We start from the raw sequence: 26,947 nt of genomic DNA, 5'->3' as shown, positions 1-26,947 counted from the left end.
TAGCAAAATTATCAATCTTAAAGCAAAAAAAAAAGGTTGGCATTTATTTTTATTTTTTTTTTAGCCTGCAATTATTTTAAACACAATAAGCAAAATCTTTGAAAGAGAAAAGAACGAGGGATCGTCTACAGTTTTAAGAAGAATAAACTCGTGGGAACAAAAGCTCAAGAAACACGACGAGTTTCAAAAGATCATTTTACTCGACTTTTCCGATCCTTTGACGCTCAGACAAAAAGAAACGGAGGTCGTCACATTCTGACAATATTTCTAGAGTCGAAGGAGAGCGTTTCAAATAAAAGCACTGTGGCAGTTCTGCTAATGGCTTTAAAGAACAAACGTTCAGTCTAAACGACAAAAGTACTAAACACCGACTTAAGCTTTTATCAGGATTATAACTGGTTTTACAATGATGGGTATTTAAACAACAAAACTTGACGTTTTACTTTACAACTACAGGATCATGAAAGAAACGGGCCACAATTTAAGAAGCATTTACAATAAGTTGCTGTTTTTTGTCCGTCTAAACCCGGGGACGATCAGTTAACCATACCATGGCACTCGGCTGCTTTTAAACGTGCGTTGAATTTTCCATTTATTAAAACCTCTCCTGAATCACTGATTATTAAATAGTACAGGTTAGTGGCTCCTCCCTTGTGTATTTTTTTCAGTCACAGTATCAGGAGACAAACTATGAGGATCAACAGTCACGCAGCTCCGTGTTTGTTTTGTGTTGACAACCGTCGCCTCACATAAGAATATTGAGTTCAAGTGGCCGAAAAGCAAAAAGTGTGAAAACAAGGACGGGTTAGCGAGGTAGGCAGCAACAGGTGCAAGGAGCAGAGGAGAAGGGTTGAACCGCTACAGGATGAGCACCTAAAAACATCACCGTGCTGAGGAAGAGCGTTTGTCACGTGCTGATGCTTCGGTCGCCCCGCACCACAGCGTCTCTCACTTTGTTCAGGCCGTGTGAAGGTCAGCAGGGGATTGGTGTGTGTGGGATGAAGTCAGTGTGTGCATGCAGCCTCCAGTGTTTGCCTGAGCTTTAGCTTTACAATTTCTGCGTGTTCCAGTGCTCTGCGTGGTGCGACAGGAGGAGTGCTAGCCGTCTGCGGCTCCTCTGAAGGCCTCTTAAGCCAGTGAGATCTGTGATATTTGGTTTAATCTTTTCGGAGGAAAAAATAAAGGATGACAGTTTGCGCCATAGTGCAAACATCAGTGAAGCGCATCAATGCGACCTATAATGCTAGTTTATGTTGACCCAATTCTACTCATAAACTCAGAGAACTGGATTAAGATCAATCTGCAGCTGGAATTTACATCTGCAGGTCAGAAATCATCAAGTCAGACTTGCATTTCCAACCGGTTTGGTTGTTTACATTTAAAGGAAATTATGGTCTAAAAAGAGAAGAGGAAAAAAAAAAACTTGCACAAATGTGATGCGTTAAGAAAATCCTTGCATAATTCTTTTACCGATATTTCGTTCCATGTGCCATAAATATTAGAGTAAACCGGTTTCGTGAGCTTCTAATAATTAAACACTCCCCAGTGACACTTTGACGTTTGACCGACTTCTAATTTTGTAGCAGCAGAATATTCATTATTCTGTGTATGCAAACTTCTTGTTCTTCAGTCTTTTGTAGTTTTTTTTAATTTATTTATGTAATTTAACTAGTCCAACAGTTGAAATGAGCTCAGAACTAGGCAGAGACTGCCACCAAACATCCCCCTGTCTTACGCACACACAGAACTACAGTGTATCATTAAAAGTAGAGCGAGAGGTAGATACTCGATGAGAATAGGGGTAGGCTGGGTCTGCTGTGTCTTTTATTCATGGGACTGTCTAAAATCTGTTGGCCTGGCGTGTTTCAGCTCAGCCTACTCGACACACGGACCCTGCACGTCTCACAAGCTTCACCTAGTGCTCGTCTCGGAGAAAGAGGGACCAGACAAAAAGCAGTAAATTACCATTTTTTTTATACAAAGTACAAAGTTACAGTGTCACCTAAAACCTGTTGTTTCAGTTTAGAATGGAAGATTTGTATTATTATTTGATTCCTTACTTAGTTTAATGTACAAAGGGTCACTGTCTGCAGCCTCCCTTTAGCCCAGCAGAGCAGAAAACAGTGTTTATTACTAGAAGAACCTCGCCGCTGTGCCCTGAGAGGAAGTCTGCATGTGTTTGTGTAGCCGGGTTGCTGTTGCTGTAGAACCCTGAGTGTGAGTCTGTGTGTAACAGGGTGAAGTTCATGGCTGCTTTAATGTCAAAGGGAAAAACATTGAGCACATAAAGATCATCAAAAACGGGCTCATGTTCAGAGACAGTTAGCACGTGTGCTTTGTGTGTATTTGTGTGTGTAGGCCTTAGTTATCCGCCACTCGTCCACTCGGAGGCGCTGGAGGACCCACAGGAACTGGAGGTATCGCCTCAGGTTGTGCAGGCGGGGGACCCGGATCTGGAAAGAGCAGAATGTTGGTTTCAGAACAAGGGTAAAAAAGTCTGAGTAGACTTCTGTACTATGAACCTGTAGCTGGATAAAAGATGAGAAACGTTACATAAAACGTCCGGTCCAGGTTCACTTCGGCTTTAGAATGAGTTTACAGTCTCCACGAAAAATTAGTGACCATCAATGTGACCGAGCAGACAAAACCAGCAGGACCCAGTTTAAGGGAGCTGCCATGTTGTATTTTTGGAACCAGAGTCCGTGCACTGTGAACATCTTCATCCCTGAAAGAGTGACCGCTGGCCTGGAGATGAGTGTAGACTGCAGAGTCCTGGCCTGATGATGTTGATCTTCTGTGCTGGGCCATCCTTTTGGCCAGTGGCTGTTTTGTTTCCCCGATGTAAGACTGATCACCCTCCTGACACTGAACAGCATACACAACATTACTCTGTTTGTGCCGGGGGACTGGATCTTTGGGATGAACCAGTCTTTGCCGTAATGTATTTTGGGGTTTAAAAGCCACAGGGACATTTAACCCCAAAATACATTACGGCAAAGTTTGTTTTGTTTTTTGAATGTCCAGAGGACCAGACTTAACTTTTTTAGATTTTTCTACCTGGATTATTGAGCGTGCATCAGAAAACTTTATTTTGACTTGATGATGTTAAAGACTTTATTTCTGTTACACAGTCTTGTGTTGCACAACAATAAAACGATCCTATTAAAATGGCTCCATAAATATCAAGGAAAACAAAATGCTGGAATACTTTTATTTATAAAATCAATAAAAACACGGACCAGGTGCTGTTCAGCGTTTAACGAAAACAGCTGCAGATCAATGTGTTGCTACTTTTTTAATGCTAATGGGCTTCAGAATAAACAGAGAAATCCCTGCAGTTATGATGTACGATGTGATGCTGATGAGCATCAACTATCCAAATGTTTTGACATTTGCACCGAAGACCAGCTGCCTGCTTTGATGACACCTACAGCATAATTTGTTTTTCTCTATGTTAAGAATATGAAATTCATTAAACACACCCACAATTTAAGGTTTATTTGGTTAATAAAATATTTCGACAATAAACATAAAATAAAATCACAGGTTGCTCATCAACAACCACTATGCAACAAAGAGTGATTTTTGTACTCACACATGCCGTTGGGGGCTCCAGGGTGGCGTGGGGGCATCATGGGAGGAATGCCTCCAGGAGGGGGGCCAGCAGAGGGTGGAACAGACATCATACGTCCCGGCATCGGCTGACCTGGTTCCAGTGGTCCTGCGGTTTGGACGGTGCAGAGAAAACAAATGTCAGGCAGAGACTAACGGCAGCCGTGACTCGGTGCGATTTTATCAACTCCCACATGAGCAGCTTCAAATCTAAACAAATTATTTTATTTATTTTTTGTAAAAAATATAAGCATTTAATTCCACTGGTTTGGTCTCTTAAAACAAAAGTCTGAAGACTTTCTATGCATTTAACTGAAAGCAGATATATTTTTATGTATTTTTAAAAAAAATCCAAATTATCAATTTGATAAAATATTATTTTTATGTTTTTGTACAAGGCAAATATAAAACATAGTAAATGATGCAACCAATAATTTGCATTGAAAACTTCTAGCCATTACGGCTAATATTCTTTTATCTATTCTGGTTACACTTTTGAGAAAGTGAAGTTTTAATAGATTTTAAAATGTGTATAAAGTCTGACTCCTGCTGTCCAAAACTGTTTACAGACATTTCAACAGAAAACAAACATAAAATAACAAAAAAATGTTTATCTGTACACAAACTTTATTTTCAACCATCTCACCGGTCTGTCCTGGGTGGTGAGGTGCCATCGGGTGGTGGCCCATTGGGGGGTAACCGTGGTGGATTGCAGCGCCGGGTGGGGGCCCTCCATGATGAGGTGGGGGTCCTCCATGGTGGGATGGAGGTCCTCCATGATGAGGCGGTCCTCCGTGGTGGGGCATGGGACCTCCGTGGTGCATGCCAGGCGGATGGGGGCCAGGGTGGGGCCCTGATCCAGGAGCCTGCCCCTGTCCTTGAGCCTGGGCTGCAGCGGCTGCAGCAGCAGCAGCCTGCTGCTCCATCTGCTGCCTCGCCTTCATCTCGGCGTATTTGAGCTGCTCCATGTGAAACGCTTGTCGCTCGGTGAGGAGCTGCTGCCGCTGAAGTTCCAACTGCACAGAAACATACGGCAAACACCAAGAAACATCAACGGCCGAGGATCAGTGTCATCTAAACCAGGAGGAACCAAAAAGACACAAAAGACAAGTGGAACTTCTCACAGTCCAACCTTAGGTTTGATGATGTTTGGGAGGAAAGCATGAGGAAAACCCATGCATGTACAGAGAGAACATGCAACCTTCATGCAAAACGGCCCCAGCCTGAAAATGGACCCAGGACCTCTGTGCTGCGAGGCAGCAGTTCTAAATACACCATGATGTGGCACCAAGAAAATTGCTATTGTAACTCATAAAAAATGGAAAACCAGAAGTTTGAGCATGCATCAGGATAAAACCAGAAGTATTTTCATCACTCAACTTTTCTACATCAAAAAAGAAATCAGTTAGTTTTCAACATTTTTAGTTGTTCCGAGACGGTTTTATAAGACATAAAAGCAGTTGTTGTTCTTTCCTAACACAGAAAGTCGTCCATCTGAAAACTGTTTCGTGTCATTTCTTTCTGTACTGTGTGGATCTTTAGACTCGGTGTTTAATTAGCAGCAGCGCAGGACTGGTGTTACTCTAGTCCTCTTCTTTTTCAAGCGGCTCTCTTCATGCAGCGTTTGCAGCTGTGAAACTGGGCTTCACTCCAAACGCTGCCACCAAGAAAACACAGTTTTACTGGCGTCTCCAAGGACTGTTCCAGGCAGGACACACCTAAACACATACGAGCTACATCATTAATATGTCCTGTCGAGGCACACAACTGTTTAAATAGCATCAACAAACAACTCTTCTGCTCCTGAAAATATTTAAATATCTTAGCTTCCTTATAAAGAAATCATACTATATCTCTGTCAAAAACCTGAACCATGTGAGAACAACTCACCCAGTGGGATCATCTGCTGATTTAACTAATATTTATCTCGATATTTTTAAAATATTGAGATAATTTCATTTGCAATACAAGATGGGACTATTATCGTCTATATCGATATTTCTACGTTGCGTTCTAATTAGATTTGAAAAACCATTTAGTTCTTCCTTTTCTCCCGTCTGTGCTCATCTGCACATGGCCCCTTCTTCTCCCTCATTGAATACAAACACACAGCCCCTCAGCCACGCGCTCCCCTCGCTTCCTGTCTCTCCACGTGGGCGGGAGACGTTTAGCGCAACAAGAAAATACGGGAGATGTCGAAGAGCAGCATAAAGAAAAACAATGGCTGTTATTTCGGAGATGGTTTGGATTAAAATTGTCAGATGAGCTGCAGAAAAATGTTTTATGTAAACAATGCTGAAAACAAGTCCTGACAAAGGTCAGAACTACGAATCCTTTTCACCATCCCTGTAAGTTAAGTTATGAGCTGCAGCTCCGATGTTTTCAGCCTCCTTCCCTGAAACAAACCACGGTACAAAACTCTACCTGTGCTGTGCCTTATGAGAGCAACAGAGAGGTAGCGTGACATTAATAAAGCAGCAGCTTATCATATCGCCAAGACACGGTCCCAGTCTCAACTGTGGAATAAGGACTGTGTCTTTAGTGATACAAGCTGCTGCTTTATTAATGTCGTGCCACCCCTCACTGTAAGACTTGAAAATCTGTGTACACTAGTTCTTTTTCTGCCCGTCCAACTTCACGTGGCCTCTTTCTCCCTCTCTGAATGCAAGCAGCCCCTCACTGCAGATTACGAACGTCGTGAAGGCGGCGCAGCTGGGGAGGATTATTATTCAATATATGCAAATAGTTTTTTTTTTTTTACATTTATTTTGTACAGTTAGTGACAACTGGGACAAAGCTTTGACTCAGAAATATATTTTTGTTATTACTTTATGGAAAGAAAAAAATAAATCGAGATATATATATATATATATATATATATATATATATATATATCTTAAAATATCGAGACATTAATTTTGATCCATATCGCCCAGCTCTACTACCGGTACTTGATCAATACAGCAATAAGGGAAATTGGGCAGTAAGACTGTAATGTATTATAATTCCACAGTGTACACCTAAATGACAATAAAATATTTATCTATTAAATATTCAAATAGCATAACTTGAGCAATCCAATGAAAATTTCAATTATTACCTGCTAAAACCATATGAGTAATTATGATAAACACAAACAGTTAAATGAATATAGTTGAGGTATTCTCTCTATATTTTCACTCTGCTGTTAATTATGTTCGCTGCAAAAGAGATTCTGAAAAAAATAAGCTGATAGCAGAAAAATGGCACAAGGAAATTGTGCCAGTAAAGTTTAAAACATTAAGATCCTTTATGTTGTCATTATACATGTTTAATTGGGTTACTTGTAGTTTTTGTATGTTTTAACTGCCAGTAGATGGAGTCACAAGCTTTGTCCCGACCATTCTGTGGGTTGACAGCTAAAATATTCGGAAACCATTGGTCTAGATCATTGACAATATTTTAATTAATACTTAATCAAGGTAATAAAGAAGGTTGTTTAAGTGTTAGTTGAACAGGTTATGAATTAGTCATTTTGCGTTTCGTACTTTCTGCAGCACTTCAGTCCACTGACGTCATCTTGAACTGTGCTACTGAAATAAACGACTTACGGCTTCCTTTTCACGGTCCATAATCGTCTCAAGTTCCTCGAAGTGCCTCAGCTTGATCTCCAGCTTCTTCATCTGAGTTTCCACCAGCAGAGCAACCAGAGACTTGATCTTCCTTTCCTCAACTGCAGCCAGGTGCTGAGAAGGATGAAGTCAGTATTTCATAGACAAATGTTTACATTCAGTGCCGTTTTCAACATAAATCTTCCTGATTTTTGTATTCGCTCTATGCCTTTTACAGTAACAGTATCTTTAATTTTTGTATGCAAGAGACAGAACATTAGAGAAGCCAGAACAAAATGTGATCCGACATTGCGTGCACTGGTTTCACCTTGGCCTTGGTGGCAGCAGATGCCAGGGCAGCTGCAGCCGCGGTGGCAATGTTCCCCTCTCCAATGTCATGCTCCAGCTTCTTCTTCTTGTCCTCTCCTTCTTCTGTAGCTGCCTTCTCTTCCTTCTCCTGCTCCGAGGAGGAGGTCAGCATAGGTTCCTCCTTATCCTTGTCTAAAAAAAGATGAAAATGTAACTTAAAAGATTGGTGTTGTTTTTCATTCTCAGCACCAAAATGGGAAATCGTCATCAGCATTATCAAAAAGGGCACTAAGAAAACAAATGATGAAAACTAAACAAGAACATTAGAGACAGAAAAGTAATAATTTGAACAAGGAAGCTTTATCTATTTTATCTTGAACTAAAGTCTAATCTACACACTTTTGCCGTCTACATTAAAAAATGTCAACTAAACAGACAGAGGCAGATAAATGAACATGAGGCAAAGAGCAGATTTAAATTTTAAATTTAAAATATATATATTTCCATGAAGAAGAGACTGAAATTTGAGTGTTTTTATTTTATGTTTCCATTGTTCTGTTACCTGCTGAATCAGTTTTAGCCTCCCCTTCTTCTTCATTCTCTTCTTCGCGCTCTGATGCCTCCCCTCCCTCTTTCTTCACCTTTTCTGTCGTTTCCGTCTTGTCACTCTTCTCTGCAGACTCGCTGGGCTTCTCTGCCTCGTCTTTCAACTCAGCCTGAATGATAAGGACAAAAAACAAACAACGATTAGAGGCTGGTGCCAGAATTAATATGACAACTCTTTAGAGAGAGGTCTGACAAAAAAAGACGAGTCAAAACAAACATTTTATGAAGTTTAATGTTACAGCCTTTGTTCAAAACTGAAGATCTGCGTTGACTGTAACGAATAAACATAAATGATTAATAAATCTACCTTACTAGTAAATGCTCACATTGCATAATAGCTCAAATCTCAACCCCATTCTTTGTGATTTAGACAAAATGCTTGATTTAATGAGAAAACACACCTAACACAGGGTATTTCCAGCAAACACCACTTAATTTATAGTAAGAAAAAAAAACATTTCTTATTGTGTTCCAACAAACAGCTTGTTGTTAGGGGGTGCACAATGTCAGAAAAACCTGCAAATTTGCAATATTACAGTTTAATAGTATGATGAACCTACATTTTCCCCCCCAACTTCTCTTCTGTTGTTGCTATTATCCACACCAGGTGTGGGCATAAAATACCAGTAGAGGTCTTTTAGACTGACCAAAAATTCTATTCACAAGCACATTAATGCAGGGTACTTGAAATATAATAATCTATGAGCAAGAAACATGATTTATTGCAGTCCACGCGGTCCTCTGTAGCATTGATGTGCTCACTGGCATTGCAATGATGCTAAATAAGAGATAATCGTGCTTCCCTAATTGTTGTAGTTAATAACACAGTAACACATGAGATGAAGCACTGCTGTCCTCATAACTTTCTGACCAGCATGAGATACAAATCGCTCTGAAAAGGCCATTATTTACTCATCGTGATCGAACATTTCATAAAGCCAGTAGAAGCCTCACCTTATCCGCCTGCTGAGAGTCTGAATCTGTGTCCATCTTTTCTGGTTCTGTGGCTTCTACAAGTAACGGTAAAAGGAAAAAAGCATATAAGCACCACTTAAACACAAGACAAAAAAACACACATTTATTATTGTATGGCAGCCTGAACATATTTCAAGTTTTACCAATAAGTTGCAGCAGATAAAGTCAGAAAATACATGTTTTTTTTTAAACAAAAACAACTATTCATTTTCATAAACACCATTTTTAAAAAACCATTAGAAGAAAGGTAGAAAAGCATTTCTTCTGAATGACATCAACAAGAAAAACTGTTAAAGCCTCTAAACACGTGCCAGGATGAATACTCGTTTGGGGCTGAGTTAAACCACGTTACGTGTGCATGTAAGCGCATGTTAAGGATCTGAATATTGATTCTGTGGCAGGCAAGTGCTTCAGGCAAAGTGAGACATGAAACACTAAAGCTTATTGATCTTAACTGTAGGTCATGAGGGCAGTAATGCCAGCGAGTGCGTTTTTTTGCCAGGGATCATGTGAGCAGTGGTTAAAGTAAAGACCAGTTTCCAAAACAGCACAAAGCAAAACGAAGAGAGCGATGACCCAGTTTTCTGTTTTCCCTCCTCCCAACCTTCTGTCCCATCTGCTGCTGCTGTTGTAATCCTCTGGTTACCACGACAATATAAACACACACCAAAATCTGAACTGCTTAACGCGTGCTAACGAAAACTGTTGCCCACCACGGTCACACAACATAAAGAGTGTCTGGCAGTGTGATGAAGACTGTTCCTCATTCAGCTTTAACATTCTCAGATCATCCATTTACATCACAGACTGCCTCAACGTCAACATGGTCTGCTTGGTATTGTGTGTGCCGCCCTCTGGTGGCTGTGCAGTCCATCCAACTACCTGGCTTTTATTTCCACAGCCTGACCAAGTTCAATTCTATTCAATTCAGTTTGTTTATATAGCGCCAAGTCACAACAGAATTCATCTCAGGGCACTGAACAGAAACATGCATGCACATAAAAGTAAGTTAATAACGTTAGTTTAGATGTCACACTTTCAGCACCTCCTCTGATGCTACCCACCGGTCTTTTCTGGTTCTTCAGGGGCAGTTCCAGCGATGCCGCTGCTCTCCAGGCCGAAAGCGGGGTCAACTTTGCCCGTGCTCTTCGCCGCCTCTTGCACCTTCTTCACATGGGCTTCCACCAACTCAGCCGGAACCTCCTCACGCACACGAGAGAACTCCTCTGCAAAAACAGAACATTTTCAGCATCTTGCCAAGATTTACAGAATAAAATGATTCTTCATGTGCTGAAGACTGGTTTAAACAGTTAGTAAGAGTCAATGTTAAAAGCTTTCGGTATTTATTTCTTTACTTAATAAGGACCTGTAAAAAAAAAAAAAAAGAAAAAAGTCAGGTCCATAAACCTAAAAAAGTTCAATCTGGTCCTCTGGACATTCAAAAAAACAAAACAAAACAAGTCTTTCGGATGAAAGACAAAACGTTTCTACAATTTTCTTGTTTTTTTTTTGAATGTCCAGAGGACCAGATTGAACTTTTTTAGATTATTCTACCTGGATTATTGAGCATGCATCAGGATAAGGGTCTGAAATGCTTGCAATGCTGATTATTTGAACATCGCTGCATATTTAAAGTTCCACCATTGTGCAAAATTCAACAAAAACTTTAGTTGTCATGCAAGTCTTTATAAATGTGTCTTTAAGGATAACTTCTACAAATCTATTCTGAATTTATTTTGCTTCCTCCAATCAGTTCTCACCTAAGGCTGCCTTGGCAGCAGCTGAAGCAACTCTGGGGTCCACTACGGAGGCCAGGAAGGCCACTGTGCTCATGACAGGGTTTCCAGACTGGCTGAAGGGGATGGGCTGGTAGGCCAAAGGGCCCATGGATGTCTCTGTGCTCTCAAGATACGGATCTTCAATTGGGAGCCGAAGGAAGTGCAGGATACATTCATCTTGGGTGCGTGAACCAACATGTTCCGACACCTTGTTCCAGTCGTCTTTGTACATCTCTAGAGCCTGTGAGAACAGTGTAGATAAGTCTCAGTCATGCAGAGTTTGTGTGCTTCTCAAGTAAATGAAATAACAGAAAAGCACAGGTTGATGATTAAATTTGTGTGGTGTACAAAACTTGAAAAAGGTGAAAGAGCAGGTTGGTAAAAAGTGCATACGGTTAGAAAAACAGATGTTTCAATCTCAGCAGATGTCAACTTTTCTCCACCCAACAGAACTCACCTCGAGCAACAGCAGAGTCTCCTGCTCCGTCCAGTCTCTGGTGGTGCAGGCTCCTTTTCCCGGCTGCGAACCAAAACCAAATGATCATAAAGTTGCACAATGTACAAGTGGTTAAAAAAAAAAAAGTATGATCAGCGATTAGGATTAAAACATCCATGGTTATCCAACGTCTGTGTGTGTGTAGCTGCTAGATTTACACAGTAGTACCTCGCTACTTCGCAGTTTGACTTAGCAGACTCGTAAATACATAAATTATGTTCAATACATTAAAACAGGTCGTCTTCTCACCTTAGCGTTCTTCTTGAAGAGGTCGGGCCGGAGGCCAAAATTTTGCAAATCAATTGGTTTGTCTTTGCTTTTATCTGCAAAGTTGGGCATTGGTTGTGGAGCGGGAATCTGCAGACACAAACAACACAAATTTATCAGAGGACCGTTTAAAGTCTTTACAGACTTCTCTTTTTAAATTTAATTATTTGTATAAAATTGCAAAAATAAAAATGCTGAGCTCAATTCAGACACAGCAATATGCAGTTATTTTTAAATTACTTTTTTTCTGAAGCTAGTTATATAAGGGAAAACAGATTTTTATTTTACAATTTTGTGAGAAAATGTGACGTTTATTACAAATTTAAAACTTCCAAAGCCAAAATAAAGCAGAAATGTCTTGTTTAAAAAAAAAAAAAAAAAAGACATTTTACTCCTATAGCATCCTAGAGTTCTTCAAGAATAAAGTAATTCAAACTACTCTTGTTTTTTTTATGCTCACCTCACCTTTCTTCCCTAAGTGGGGTTTCCTTACCTGTGGGGGTGGGGGTCGGTGGTTGAGGGGCATGAGTCCAGAGGGTGTATCAGCCAGAACAGTGAAGTGTGGTGTGGGAGGGGGGCCCATGGGCAGTGGGCGGCTCTCAGAATCCACCTGGTAATTCACCAAACCCCACTGCTCCAGGAATGCATGAACCCTAAAGATGACACAATAAAACATTGTAATTTCAATTATTTTGAGTATTTTTGACTTCTTTATGCATTTAAAACATGTATTTTATTGCAAAGTATTGTATAACTCTACGTTTGTTTATTTTTTAAGTCTTACGATTTATTGACTTAAAATATTCACGTTGTTTTTTGGGGCAATTTTAGCACTTATTATAATATAATATGGTCAACATTTCACAATAACAGTCTAACTGGGGTTTGGAATGACCGATATAACCCAGAGAAGCTCAAGATTCAAAGCACCTCATGATGGCGCAGACGTCCCCGGTCAGGTTCCTGCGGCAGGAAGTGGAGGTGAGGTATTCCTGAGGGTTCAGCCGATACGTGTCAATCATGAAATTACGATAGGCCAAATATCTGTTCAGGAGATACCAAGCAAATTATTAAGACAGAATTTTTTTTAGGTTTGCTGCAAAACATCGTGTAAATATAAACTCACATTTCTGGAGTTTTGGACTTGTTTTTCCCGTTGAAAAACTCGGGCAAGGCTCTTCTCTCAATCTGATGGATGCTGAAAGAAAATACCATTTTACAGAAAGTTATAAAGACTAATAATTCAAATAAAACTAAGAAAAACAAATGTTACAAACTCTGCTAATAAGTAAACCACTAACCATCTACTCTAATAAAAATGTGTCTTTTAATCTCATTAGGTTGTTTTGAGTTTTAAGCATTTTGACACTGATAGCTTGAACTAATAAACAGTGTTTTATTTAACACAATACGTTTGTGGTAAAAGCCTGAAGCTAACCCAACATGTTTAATTTCTGCACAATTTACCTGTTGTAATCAAACCAGGCAGCATAACTTGGGATGATGATGTGGTGTGTTTGTTCAGTCACGTTGTCTTCGCTGGCATCCAGCCGGTTGATCTCCCCTTTGCCATGTTCTTCATCATCCTGCAGACGTTCAGAAACTTTTGAGATTCAAAGAAAGAAAGAACTCAAAAGACATTTTGAAAAACATCAGAAGTTGCCAAATATCAGCTAAAATAAGAATGGGGGGGAAAATGGTGCAATACTATCCACCTTATTCCTGGGGGCTCTATTGTATAAGTGATTATGGGTACAACTTCCTGTCTGACAGGAAGTAGCAGTAAGCATTGGCTAACAATGGTAGTGGAGCACGGACCGCGGTTTATTTGGAAGTAATTTGCATTTAGTTTAGCAGATAAAACTCTGTTTTTGTTTTGTTTACATTTATTTAACAACCATAATAAAGTTTACTAAAACAGCCGTGCTGAGTTCAGGTACCTGTTGTGTTCGCAGCTGCACAAACAACCAGCCCAAACTAAACCAGTGGCTACAACAACAGTGTTTGGAACACAGACACAAAACAAAAAGAGTGTTCCTGTGAAAAGTGGTGTAGTTTCCATGTCCTACCTACAGATGAGGAATTAAGAAGAATGTGGCTGGAAAATGTGAACTTGAAGAGACCACCCAAAACGCTGTAGTTGTGCTGATTTCACTTTGTTGACAAACGGCCGACGGAGGAGAACCTGCATCCTACTTTGTGTCTGGACTACAATAAACCACCGGAGGAGAGACGCCGGATCCTCAGGATTGAAAACAGTGACGAGAACATCAGGTATGATTTCAAGTGTATGGAGGGAACAGCATTATTGTATTTGGTGTTACGATTTTCTTTTCAATTAACCCAAGCTCAGTGATGGAGGACTTTAAGGCTTTGGCTGGGCTCTGCGTCTGCTTTAAGGTAAATAAGAGCGTCCCACCTCTTTTAACAAAACACCACTGACCTTATTACCGTGTAGATACTAACACGCCTCAAAGCTTTTCAGGTTGTTCATCGCTTCAGTGTTGGCAGAACCGAGTTAATGAAGTTAACAATTGAAGTTAATAATTGCTATCCACAATCCTCTGAAAAACTACATTAGCTCATACTGTTCGCACATAAACACCGATTTCGGCCCGCGCCGGAAGTCGCACCCATAATTCAGGCAAGGCAGCACGGGGGCTAGGAATAAGGTGGATGCATAAATTTTTAACCAATAAATCAACAAAGCTGTTTAAGTAAATCCAGAATGATTAAGAGTAAAAATTAGATTTTGATTCTACTCGGTTCTAATCTGACATATTGTGCATAATTTGATACGACCAGTACTTCATTCCCCAATAAATACACAATCTTTCAGATGCAAATGTACAAAATGTAGTTCTTTAAGTTTAAGGTTCATTTGAGAGAACTGAAAAGTGACATTTTCTTTATCTTAACTGTATCTGAAGCTATTAACAACAAAAATCCTAAATCAGAGAAAAGCTCGACTGGAAAAGGATCTCTAAACCACATCCGTCACTCCTAACAGTTTCTGTCGAAACTATTACTAATCCATAAATTATAAATATATTTTACAAAGATTTTTTAATAGGTGTAGCCCAAATAAAGCCATATCCAGGAGGACAAGCTTCCAACGAACATTCCTCACTTCATACTCCTATTGCTTAAGTTTGCCATCGTTTCTTACCTTTCCACCAGACAGCACAGAATCATCTTCCATGTCATCTGAAATAATAAAACAAAATTTTATCTATGACTTATAATACAGCTTGAGCTTTTACCTTAACATTTATTAGCTATTTTTTAATGAATAAATACACAACTAAGCATACAAATGCAGTTAAAATATACAAACCCAAGTCTGCCACGTTCCCTCCTTTGACTGGAGTGTTCTCGCTGTCTTTTTTTGAATTTGCTGTACATGAAGCCAAAAAGAAAGATGACCCAAGTGAAACGCACAGGAGACAAAAGGTTTAAAAAAAACCTCTTCAAAGACGGTATAATACAGCTGTCGGGCGTAGAGGCATAAAATGACACGGAAATGACGATTGCTAATATAAGCTACCAAACACTGTCTTTGCTACAGAATATAGTTCTCATAAGTGGGACATTGCAAATGGGACTTGGTCTTAAAAAAGCATTTTAAGGTCAGGTTGGTGTTTGGTTTGAAAGAAAATCTTTACAATAGAGTCCAAAAAATAATACTGTAATCCAAAACAACCATATTGTTTTTTCTTCTCTTAATGAAAGACTTGGTGAGAACATTTTCTGATGTTGAGCGGACGTTTTAAAACCCCGCGTCAGTTTATAGTTCTTACATGGGGGGTCGGATACAATCCACCACAAATCAAGAATAACAGAGAAGCAGAACAAAGCAAGCAACGACAAAATAAAAAGATTTTGTAAACCCAAATTTAAAGAGGGCAAGTTTGATTAAGAGTAAAATCCAGATAAACGTAGACCTACACAACATAGACTCATGTTATATTTGATGTGTATGCATCTCAAATTAGTTGATGTAACTAAAAATAATGTGTACTTGTGGTACATTATGTCTTTGCTCAACAATCAACTGACCCTCTGTCTCACAAAGAACTAAAACCATTTAAATCTAATAGTAAAACTAAACTTTACAGACTTTATGTGAATAACCTGCACCAGCATATGATCCACAAGAACCTGTTATAAAACATTAATTTTACACTCTTCAAAATAAAAACTGTATAACAGCATTGATGCATTCTTTTGTTTTGTAGATTATAAAAGAGGTTAAACATTTAAAACTAATTTTCCAAACAGAATTTCGCAAATTGATGCTTCAAGCTCATTATTTAAAGTGATTTTGTGCTGCTTTTCCCTGTGCTTCAGTACGTACCATTCTTGGACACGCAGCCGTCCTCCATGCTGGCGCCAGCAGACGAGTCGTCCAAGTCCTTTGTCATGTCGTCCTCCGTGTCTTCCTCTTCTCCTCTGTGGCCTCGTCGCTTCCAGTGCGGTCCTGAGTTCCTGAAGCGAGTTAAAGGGTCAGTAAAACTGGAACTCGTGAGAGCCGATCAACTTTCACTGCAAACAATATTTCAGCACGGATACTTTAATTAAGCTAGGAAGAAGTTAGATATTTCAAATAATAGCTTTTCTTTGTAGCACCAGCTCCCACCTAAACATGGACAAGTAAAGTCTAGCTGTTGACTCTCTGAGACCTGTTGCACTTTTATTTTTGAGCAGCGTTAAAACAGATAAAACAGTTGAAAACCTATATTCTCATTTATTCTCCAGTGCCAGACTGGACTTCTTACCCCTTCTTTCCTCCCTTCCTACGGGACTCTGCAGGAGTGCTGGGTGGCGAGGGCGAGCGTCTCCTCTTCTTGCTGGCAGAGTTTGCCTTGCGCTCCTTGCGATCAGGTGTACGGGAAGACTGATCAGACAAACCCCGAGCAGCGCAGAAAGCGAGGGATGGAGGATGAGAGAAAGAGCCGCAGTATGAGAGGATGGACTGGCTGCACACATAAGGAGGGGAAGCAGTAGGAGAACAACAGCAGGTGGGGGGGAGGATGTTGGGTGGTGGAGGACACAAGCAGGGTTCCTGAACACTGACACCTCATAAAAATACAGACCTTAAACAGTGGTTCACTGCAGTTTGGCCAGGTTAAATTCTTGCAAATTGAAAAAAAGAATATCTGACAACAAGACAGATTTGTCATAATTTGCTAGGTCTGATTGTCATTTTATTTGCTTTCAAAAATCTAATAAAAATAATAATTAACCCCCCCACCCCATAAGAAAATATGTGGCTTTGAAGTTAGAATTGTGTAGGGGGTAAAACATCTAATGTAATTTAACAGGGTAATCTCAAACTTCATAAAATTCATATACAGTTGTCCGTCATTTATCTAGGGGGATCCGTACCCTGAAGTCCCATGATAAGTGAAAAACCATAGGAACAGTAGTACATGTAGTAAGCAGTAGTAGTTTATTTTATAGAGATCTGTCTTCTACCGGCTAACTGCAGTAATGCTGTGTCTGAAGTAAAATCAGAGTTGTCAGTTTAGTCGTTACTTTTTTTTTGTTGAAAACTGTGCGCAAGTGGCGTTAAAGTCATTTCTTCAGGAGCTAAGTAGAGAAGCTACAAGCTAACCACAGCCGGCTTGCCGTAGAGTTGTCGTATTCTGACGCATGTGCAAAACCTGTGTTCCATCTAAAGTTTTTTTTTTTCCGTCGAAAGTTAAAGTAAGCGTTGGTCAGCTTTAGAGAAACCTGCTCTCTGATCTGTGAAAAGAACGCTGTGTTGTGTGATTTTACTGCCAGACCCTCTGGTCAAAGCCACAGATTCATTTTGTGTCAGCTCCCCTTAAAGCAGAAGGAGTCGCCCACTAGATGGTTGGAGGGTGAAGTGTTTTCAGTTGCTGCTCTGTTGCTGTTCATTTCTTAAGTGAAAAGACTGGAAACTGTTAAAAGTTAACAACATATTCTTTTGTTTAAAACATATGGCTAAAACTACATTTGATATCTTTTGCACTGTTTTGCACTACAAGAAATAAGCCTAATACTTGATTTGTTTATTATTTAAAAACTCTCTGAACCTAGTAGTGGAATTTTTGTTAATTCAAAATATGATGGCAAAAGGGCATCCTATGCTTTTTTTTTAGCAAGTTTTATACCAAAAACATATTGCGATATATATCGTTATCGCCAGCCTTCTCAATACATATCGTGATATGAATTTTATGCCATATCGCACATTCCTAATATATAGGAATATACATACGGTAGTCCCTTGCTACTTATATATATATAGATATATATAGATATATATACATATATAATATAAGTAGCAAGGGACTACTGTATGTATATTCCTTCTCTAAACATGTACAGGAACCCTGAAATATAACACAAGACGGCAAAGTGCGAGGAAAAGTTTGAAAAGGATGACCAACAGACTGAAGCCAAATACGAACAAAGGAAACCAACAAAGAAGGATCCACACGGCAAAACTACACACAACAAAATACAAGCGTGCAACAAAACACATCCTCACTCACAAACATTCACACAAGCTCTTCAACTAAAAAATAATAATCACTGAGGTTGCATACAGTGCAGGAATCAGTAATAGTGCTTAAACTTTGACAGAAAGCCTGCTCAGTCAGGAAAGCTGCTGATATTCACAGTAATTCTGAGGTGAAATGATAAAACAATACTAAAAAAAATCATTAAAACTTAAAAGTGAAACGCATTCAACACAAACACATACCTCTTCCTCTTTGGGGAAAATCCTCTGCCTGAAGTTCACTGGCTTCTTGTTCTCGTCTACTTCATAGTCTTCCTCGTTCATCCACTCATTGAAGGCATCTGTGTCTTGAACCCACTTGGCGTGAACCTGATTGGAAATTCAATGAAGATGAGAAGTGAAACAACAAAGTTTTGCTGTTTTTCACCGGCGTTTTAAACTAGATAACTTTCATTGATTTATACTGATACCAATACTGATTAAATCAATAAGATTAACTAGATAAAGTTTTTTTTATGTTTAAACCAAATTCATGTTTTGTAATGAACAGAATATAAAAGCAGAAAGGCCAACACTGAAAAAATTTATAAATCTGAAATGTATAGTTTGGACAGACAAACCAGTTTTAGTGTTTTTAACTAAAAGCTCGTTCCTCAGAAATGCAGTTAAGGTTTCAATACCAAAAACATCCATTTGGTAGAAGACGCCTCACCTTCCAGGGTCGGTCGGTGCTGAGAGGATCTTCCACATCACTCTCCACGTCACCAGCAGACACCCACGTGTCATAGCTAACAAAACAGAACAATAACGAGTCAGTGCGTTCAGTAAATTTGCTGCTGGACCAAAAGCAATTAGCAAAATAAACCTTGAAAATTAGATTTTTTTGTGCGTTTTATTTATTATGGATACACATCTATATTGTTTAATAAAACACAAAATAAACAATTTGCAAATTCTATAAACACAGAATGAAAACTCATCCAGTGTAGCAAAAATCTTTGTCAATGCCCCTTGTCAAGTAATGTCATATTTGATGAAATCGTCCCCTGCCTATAGGCTGCAAGTGTGACAGATTTATACTGTATTCTGTGATTAGAATAGAGTGAACACTGCATGTTGAGATTATATAAGATTTATACTGTATTCTGTGATTAGAATAGAGTGAACACTGCATGTTGAGATTGAGATGGAGGACAGTGCATTACCTTATCCTGATTTATGATTGTCCACTTAAAGAGAGCCTGAAAGCATTCCAGGATAAATAAGGGAGCTGAGTAAACAGGTGGATGTTATTATTAAAACGAGCACCAAGAAAAGTGCTGTAATAAGACTCATGTGTTAGTAACTGAGGAGCTGAGCAGAACAACTCCATACCTTCAAAAAGGGCACAGTTAGGAGACAGTCTTTTTGTGTTCCGAGAAACCAACGGCTCTAAAGAGCTGAGGCCAATCAGAGGATGACACCAGAATGGTACAATGGAAAAACTGGTTCTGTCCAGCAAATCCGTCTATATAAACCAGGCACAGCAACAGGGAAGTGCTGAACGGACCATGGAGTCGACAAGACAGGATAATATAGTTATCGCCCCAGGAGCCACTCAGAGGGATTTGAACAGCTCAGAAGGGACTTCTTTTTCATCAAGATAGGAATGCTCCCTTGTTCAGCCGAGCTGATGCCAGACCAGACCCCTCAAGATTAGGACTGCTTTTGGGGGCTAAGGGTGATTCCTTCCAGGGCTCTGGAGGAGAGACTTCTCTTGCCATTTTCCAAAGGTCTTCGGACAGAAATGGTGAGCAACCCCTAACATATTGTCCAATTGCTAAATTTTATACGAAATAACAGTGTTTCCATAATTGAGAGGGAAAGGTTAGATTAAGAGTGTTGTCCTGCTTCCAGCCCTCTTGAAAAGTTGTCACATAAATTGTGTGCTGTCAAGGTTGATTGTAACAGTTTTGCTTAGAAATCTGATTGGCTCATGGGAGAGTCTTAGGTGTTTGTGGGGATTTAAAATGCATTGGGGCTCCAAATGCATAACAGTCCATTCCAATAAGACGAGGCTGCACTGTAGTGGACCAACTATGCTCTAGGATTCAAGATTTCCTAACACAGCTCATCGGAGCTAGGAGAGCCTTACCTTGGTGGACTCCCCAAATCTTGAACGTCCCATCTGACCAATAGGATATTTCCTGGAACAAGGCATGGACTCTCTATCATTTATCTTTTTGAATAATTAAATGTAACCAATTATAGTGCTGATAATGCTGTACCCCTGCAAATCATTAATTAAAGCAAAGCATAAAACGTAAAACTCTGGACTATCATTTCTACGCTTCGTACTCATGGATTTGGAAAGCTTGGTTCAATTCTAACAAAAAGAGGAGGTTTTTCAAGTTTTCTGAGCTTTGATTAAAAAAGATCCTGGAATCTTATGTCTAGATTCTAAAAAATACCAGATCTGTAACAATTGCAGTTCTACAACCGAAGGTGGGCGACCGTTAATGTGAGTTTTCCCCATGGGCAACGATCCAACCCCGGCTGCTAGGTTGGGCGAGTCATGGGGTGAGATAAGGGTGTGACTTGCAAATGAAGGTTGTTAATAATCTGGGTGAATCACCTTCAACACAGCCTTAAGCAAAACTAACCTAAGGCTACTTTGGGTAATACTCAAGTGATAGATTAGTTCGATACAGTATACCCCTTGGAGGAGAGGCTGCAGTAGGGGTTAGCCATAATTCTAGCGGTGACCCCTCTGGGTAGATTGAGACCCTTCCGGCCCCCTGCTCCTGTTTTTACCTGTCTGGGTAGAAGCCCCAGTGAACGAGCACCTGCTTGTCCTTCCTCAAGACAGGACGCAACCACTCCTCTGAAAAACACAAAACACACAACTCACAACTTCAGAAACTAACTGCAATATTTTTACATCCTGCTTGCATTTTGTGATGTCCTAAAATACCTACACCGTTTCAAAAAGACAAATGTGACAGATATAGCTTCTGCACTTTTAGTCAAAGTTCAGTCATTAATCTTTAAACAGAGCAATTACAAACAAACAAAAAAAGTTTTGTTTACAAACAAAACAGAACAAGACGTTAAGAGAAAATTACAAGCTGTTTAAAAAGTTGTATTCTTATATTTAATGTTTTATTTTGTAATGGTACTTTGTACTAACATGCAACTAGAAAAAAAAAATTACTGTTTAATCTGATTATAAAGTAGTCCCTCGTTTATTGCGGGGGATCAGTACCCTGAAAACCCGCGATAAATGAAAAACCGCGAAGTAGGAATATTAGTACAAGTAGTAAGTGGTAGTTTATTTTTATATATCAGGTCTCTCTTGTAAATGAGTCCCCGAGGCTCAATGGGATTAACCTATATAAATAAAGGTTGAATTAATATATATATATATTAAGGCATTTAAACCTTTCCCACACTCTTGAAATATTCTAAACAATGTTTCTAAACTCTAAATCAGGGCTATCCAACAAAACTGCTCAGGCAGCCACAGTTTCTGAAAACGAACAGCTCCGGGGTCGGACAGCCAGCGATTAAAAATCATTATGTAAATAAACTCATTATGCAAATAAACCAAGTTTTACAATGATTTGTTACTTTTTAAATGCGTTTATTTTATTGCACTGAATCATAAATGCAATAAACAGAACCCAAAACCCAAACTCAGAACCAAAAAAGAAATATATAGATATTTATTTATTTTTAATGAAGTGGGTTAGATTGTAGTCACCTGCGGGCCAGAAATGACCCGCAGGCCGTAAGTTGAATAGCCCTTATCTAAACGCTTTAAAAGAGCACAGAATGTCATGATTTCAGCTCTCTGCCTCAGCTGCACTCTGACACCTGCCCAGCGCTCTTGGCCACGCCCACTTCTCCACTGCAGATAAGGAGATATGACACGATGCATGAAGAAGCTTCTCCTGCAGCTTGAGCTGCACACAGGTGCTAAATAATTTTAAATGATTAATTTTAAATAAAAAGTCTATGCCGATCGTGCAGCTCATCCATCAATAAGCCAAATGTTCGTCATGTCCAATCTTGTTTTGAAAAATTGTGATAGAGCGAGTCCACGAAAAACGAACCGCGAAGCAGCGAGGGACTACTGTAAATTGTTTTGTTTATAAAAGTAAAATAAAAACAGTTGCAATCTGAATTATTCAACATGCCAAAAGTTTTAATGATTTATCAATTAAAGATTCTGCTTTGGATGAATTCCTTGAGTTTAGTGGTACATAAAAGCAATGTAACACTTTATTTTGCCAAGCCAGCAATGTCGCACATTATTCAACCCCTGCATAATATTTTTATTTTCAAAGCCATTTAACAGTTCTTCTGGCCTAAAGTGGAACTGATAATGACCCTTCATTTGCTTCAGCTGTAATGTGTATAAATAAACTCACCCATGAAAGTATTAAGGTGAGCTGCAATCATAGAAAAGACAAAGGAGCGTCCAGAAAAACCAAGAAAGGAGACTATTTCATTACACCTGAAGGGCTTTGGGTATAAAAAGATTCCCAAATGTTTAATATTCCAAGACACACCTTTGGGAGCATTATAAGAAAGCTCAAAAATTATGGAACAGCTGCAAGCCTGCCTGGCTGTGAAAGAAAACCCCAAATTTCATCAGGAGCTCAGCACTTTAGTCTGGACAGCTAAGAAAAACCCTCATGTGACTGCAAGACACGTACAGGATGACATGAAGGCTGGCACTAGTGCTTCAGACGCAACCATAAGGCGTACACTGCATAAAGGTCTTCATGATCCAACCAAGACGCACTCCACTTTTGACCATAAGGAACATAAAAAATTAACCATAATATGCCAGGAGGAATTTGGACAAGTCTACAGAGTTTTGGGAGAGTTTTATGGACTGATGAAACCAAACTGGAAGTGTTTGAACATATGGACCAGCGGTATGTCTAGTGTGTGAAAGGCCGGGCTTATGATCATATGATCAAAAAAATGCAATAACTACAGTCAAGCATGGAGGTGGATCATTGATGATGCTTTTCTGCAGCAGGAACTGGCAATCTTGATCATGTACCTGGCATTGTGGATTCCCAGAAATATCAGGACATTCTGAAGAGGAACGATGCCTTCAGTCAACAAATTAAACTTTGGTGATCACTGGAATTTCCAGCAAGACAACGATCCCAAGCACACCCACAAGTCAACCAAAGCTGGGTTGACAAAAAGATCCTCAGTCACCAGATTTAAATCTGATTGAAAATCTGGGTGGGATTTAAAGACGGCAGTTGCAGCAAAGAAGCCATCAAACATCACCCAGCCTGAAACTTTTGAGCGTGAAGAATTGGCAAAAGTTCCATCGGAGAGATGTCAGCACTTATCAAAACCATTTGTTGGCAGTCATAAAAGATAAAGAATGCACCACAAAGTATTAAAGTTGGGGGTTGAATAATACTGCACTCTCACATATGTTGAGTTGCATTTTTTCCGTTTGAACTTCAAAGTTAGGTCAACTTATTTGTACCCAATAAACATTTTAATTGTTAATTAGGTATTTTTGTCATTTGTCGTCCATACTACTAAAATGTCTGTTGAGGCTGAGGTGGTTGAATTGCAGTTGCATGTTCAAAACCCTGTGGCACATCAGCAGGACTTGAAAACAATTACATGGCAATTACAAATGTATTTAGTTTTTTTTAACCATGCTTCTCAGAAAAATATCTGAACTCCAAGATTAAAGGTTGTTACTGTGGAAAGCAACTGCAAACAAGAACATGGAATTATTTTAAATATCCTAAATGCACTTTTAGTTTGTAGAAAAATTAAAACATTGGAGTAAGATTTGGTATAGGCAAATACTCTCAAACGAGATTGATCAAGTTAGGAACAAAACAAACATCTTTGCTGAAAAACCCAACAGTAAATGTCAAATTCAGTCTGTCACAGAGATGCCTAACAAACCTTCTTCCTGCTGAGACAGAGAAGGGTAAATGTGGTGGGTGGCCTTTGACTTATCCTCTGTAATGGAGCCCTGAAGATAAAGAGACAGACACATTACATCTAGTCAACAAAACATATTTTTAACAAACATTTCCTAGATTGATATGGGCTCACCTGGTGTCTTTTGATGATGTCTTTGAGCTTATTGGCTTGTTTCTGCTCAATATCTGGTGACAGGTAGACGAGGGGCCGAGTCAAGCAGTTATTCTAGAAAAAACTTTAAGTAAGAATCAAAATGTCTAAACAATCAAACAAAAATAAAAAAAGATCATACAATTAAACATATCCACACTATGCATGAATACCATCTACAGCTTGCACCCTGTGTGAAGACTTCATTGCTCATACCTGGACCAGGTTCTTCTCAACATTTAGGAACATTTCAACATTCCTGTCCATCCGTGAGGGATTCTGCAGGTCAAATCTTCGCCTAAGAGAAGAATTCAGAATGCAAAATATATTACCATGACATATGGTTTCAACAAGCAATCACAACTCTTAAAATGTTAAAAGTAATCTCTTGGATTTGGACAGAGACAGAAAGTTTATTTTTCCGCCCGCTTATTTATATTTAACAACCATCATTTAAAATTTGCATAAGAAACACCATAAGTTCTAAAAGAAATATGTATCCGTCAGTAAAGATGCTTTTGAGAAAAGTCTTTACCACTGCCAGTACTCCTTCACAAAGAGCCACCAGTGTCATGCCTACATTACACAAACAGCAAATAATGTACAAAAGTTTTGACGTTACCAATAAAAGCACTCACCAGCCCTGCTCGCTTTTAAATTTGTAAACTGATCCTAAAATGTGACAGAGAGCACCTCCCGCCTTAAAATCCAAAAAACACTTGGCCTGAAAGAAGATGATAAAGATAGAGAAAGTGAAATTTTAGCATTCAAGTCAAGTCACAGATTAATGAGAGTATACTTACAGGTAACTTGGTAAGAGGAGGATTGTTGACCCTCCGTCCAAACGCATCCTCTTGGAACTGCAGCAGCTGGACCACCAGGCCAGCCAAAGACTTACTGGAGGGAGAGTCGTTCTGGACATACTAGTAAGAGAAAAGAAAACAGCCTTCATTAACACACTTCGTAGTGATGATGTGCAAAAACATCTGAGAGTAGCACATCTGCAGATTACAATTCTAAATAACAAACAAATATGCATTTACTTCTTTTCACACTTTAGTATTCAAGGTTCATTTGTCGTTCACACCACGTGCTACATGCGCTGGAACGAAACTGTGTACGCAGGGTCCCAGTTACATCAAACAAAAGTATAAAATGTAAAAGAAAAACAGTAATAAGATCTAAGATATGAACTAAGAAAAATGTTAACTAAAAATACACTAAGCACTAGCAGCATAACAACAATAGTACGTTGTTGTGATTAACTATGAAGAACATACAAAAGTTTAACAATATCACATGTTGCAGTATGGAACAGAACAACAACTGCACAATTTATCAGGTACTAATCACAATTATGTATTTCATGAACAAATCTGCAGCTCATATGATGACCTCAGAATTAGCAACCACTGACAATTTAATTTGTAAATAACAGCAAACTGGTTAATGCTATAAAAAAAAACTGTCAGGTACCAAAAGGTTGTTCAGCAGTGCGATTTGTTTTGTCTTGTAACTGATAAACGTACGTAACTAAATTTACTAGGATTTCCACACAAAATAGTTTTTTGGCTTGAGGTTAGTTTTCTCAAGCAATAATGACAAATTCTAATTTAACAGTAGTCTCATTTAAGCCCTGATCTGACAAATGACTGTGCATACAACTTGTTTTTGAATGGGTTGCTGTAACAAATGAGCCTCAAACCAGCATCCACATTTTCTCTCGTGTTATTTACGGTAATTCAAACCATACCTAGATTATAATTCAAGCCGTCTAGACGTGATGGTTTGAATCAGTGCATGAGAGGACACGAACACTGTTTATTCAGCTAGCTAAAGTGGGCGAGCATCTGCAGCCTCCACTGTCTCATATGTTGCTGTGTTGACACAAAACACTAGAGGAAAATGTTCACACAAAATGTAACCGAACCATCACACGAAGTTCTCAGGATTAGTTTCTGGCTTAAACATTATTTACAATAGAATAAAAAAGGCATGTTGTGTTTATTTTAATCCTGAATGGATGACGTCCCGTGACTTTTCCGTTAGCTTCTGTGATCTCTCATTAATGTAGCATTAATGTTAAAATAAACAAAGGCACATGCATTTTATGCGTGTGTTTATTACCACAACCAGACCGTTCGTTTACTATTTAAAAATTTACATACACTATTGTTTTATATAGTTACAATTACGAATAGCATCACTGTGTGGTTAGCGAGCTAACTTTTGAGCTAGGTGACAAGCTCGAATGGGAACAAAGTGTGTTGATATTTTACAAAAGCGCCCTCCGTGCATACTCAGAAAAATAGTTTATAAATACGAATAAAACTGAACAACTTTAGCTCAAATTAGCTTTATGTACGTAGCTAAAGTTTCAAAATACTCCAGCGCTCCATTGTGCAAACGAGACGCGGGCCTTGATGGAAATCAATGGATAAGCAGCATCTAAGCTAACCCACCTTCTTGTAGTGCTTTCCGATCCAAAGCCGCACCGTCTCCAGCTGGGATATCGTCTCAGAACTTTCCCAAAATTTCGAAGAAGGGCCGCCGTCTTTCTTTCGTCCTACAGCAGTTCCGCTGCCTACCGAACCCGTAGCTGGTCCGCTTGAGCCTGTTCCGCCTGCTGTTGTCGCCGCCGTCGCCATTGTGTGTTTAGCTGCGTTGTCTAGCTCCTCAACCGCGTCCCTCACCGTGCAAGTTTTCAAAT

General features: G+C 39.3%; 1 protein-coding gene across 1 annotated transcript; it reads right to left on the bottom strand.

The window, feature by feature from the left end:
• Positions 1–279: 279 nt before the first annotated feature.
• smarcc1a (SWI/SNF related, matrix associated, actin dependent regulator of chromatin, subfamily c, member 1a) lies at positions 280–26,947 on the bottom strand. The gene is made up of 28 exons (XM_037676110.1): positions 26,700–26,947; positions 25,041–25,160; positions 24,876–24,961; positions 24,454–24,535; positions 24,220–24,312; positions 24,067–24,136; positions 20,920–20,989; positions 18,839–18,914; positions 18,370–18,495; positions 16,412–16,530; positions 15,991–16,121; positions 14,971–15,030; positions 14,803–14,840; positions 13,101–13,219; positions 12,760–12,831; positions 12,564–12,677; positions 12,127–12,286; positions 11,616–11,723; positions 11,328–11,390; positions 10,853–11,111; positions 10,157–10,318; positions 9,072–9,127; positions 8,074–8,227; positions 7,531–7,703; positions 7,203–7,337; positions 4,259–4,628; positions 3,596–3,721; positions 280–2,453 (listed from the first exon to the last, which is right to left on the bottom strand). The coding sequence occupies exons 1-28, from the start codon at positions 26,883–26,885 to the stop codon at positions 2,362–2,364; spliced, it is 3,420 nt and encodes a 1,139-aa protein (XP_037532038.1). The 5' UTR covers positions 26,886–26,947; the 3' UTR covers positions 280–2,361.

This window comes from Nematolebias whitei, chromosome 5 (assembly GCF_014905685.2).
Source record: "Nematolebias whitei isolate Nwh7 chromosome 5, NemWhi1, whole genome shotgun sequence".
Classification (NCBI taxonomy): Eukaryota; Metazoa; Chordata; class Actinopteri; order Cyprinodontiformes; family Rivulidae; genus Nematolebias; species Nematolebias whitei.
This window is presented reverse-complemented; position numbering and strand designations above follow the sequence as displayed.

Excerpts from the sequence above, each read along its gene's own strand:
- smarcc1a (XM_037676110.1), bottom strand. The coding sequence starts at position 26,885 with ATGGCGACGGCGGCGACAACAGCAGGCGGAACAGGCTCAAGCGGACCA. Across the intron at positions 18,915-20,919 it reads TGGGGCTTCTACCCAGACAG|CTATGACACGTGGGTGTCTG; the intron begins GTAAAAACAGGA and ends CTGTTTTGTTAG. Across the intron at positions 11,391-11,615 it reads TCTTCAAGAAGAACGCTAAG|CCGGGAAAAGGAGCCTGCAC; the intron begins GTGAGAAGACGA and ends TTTGGTTCGCAG.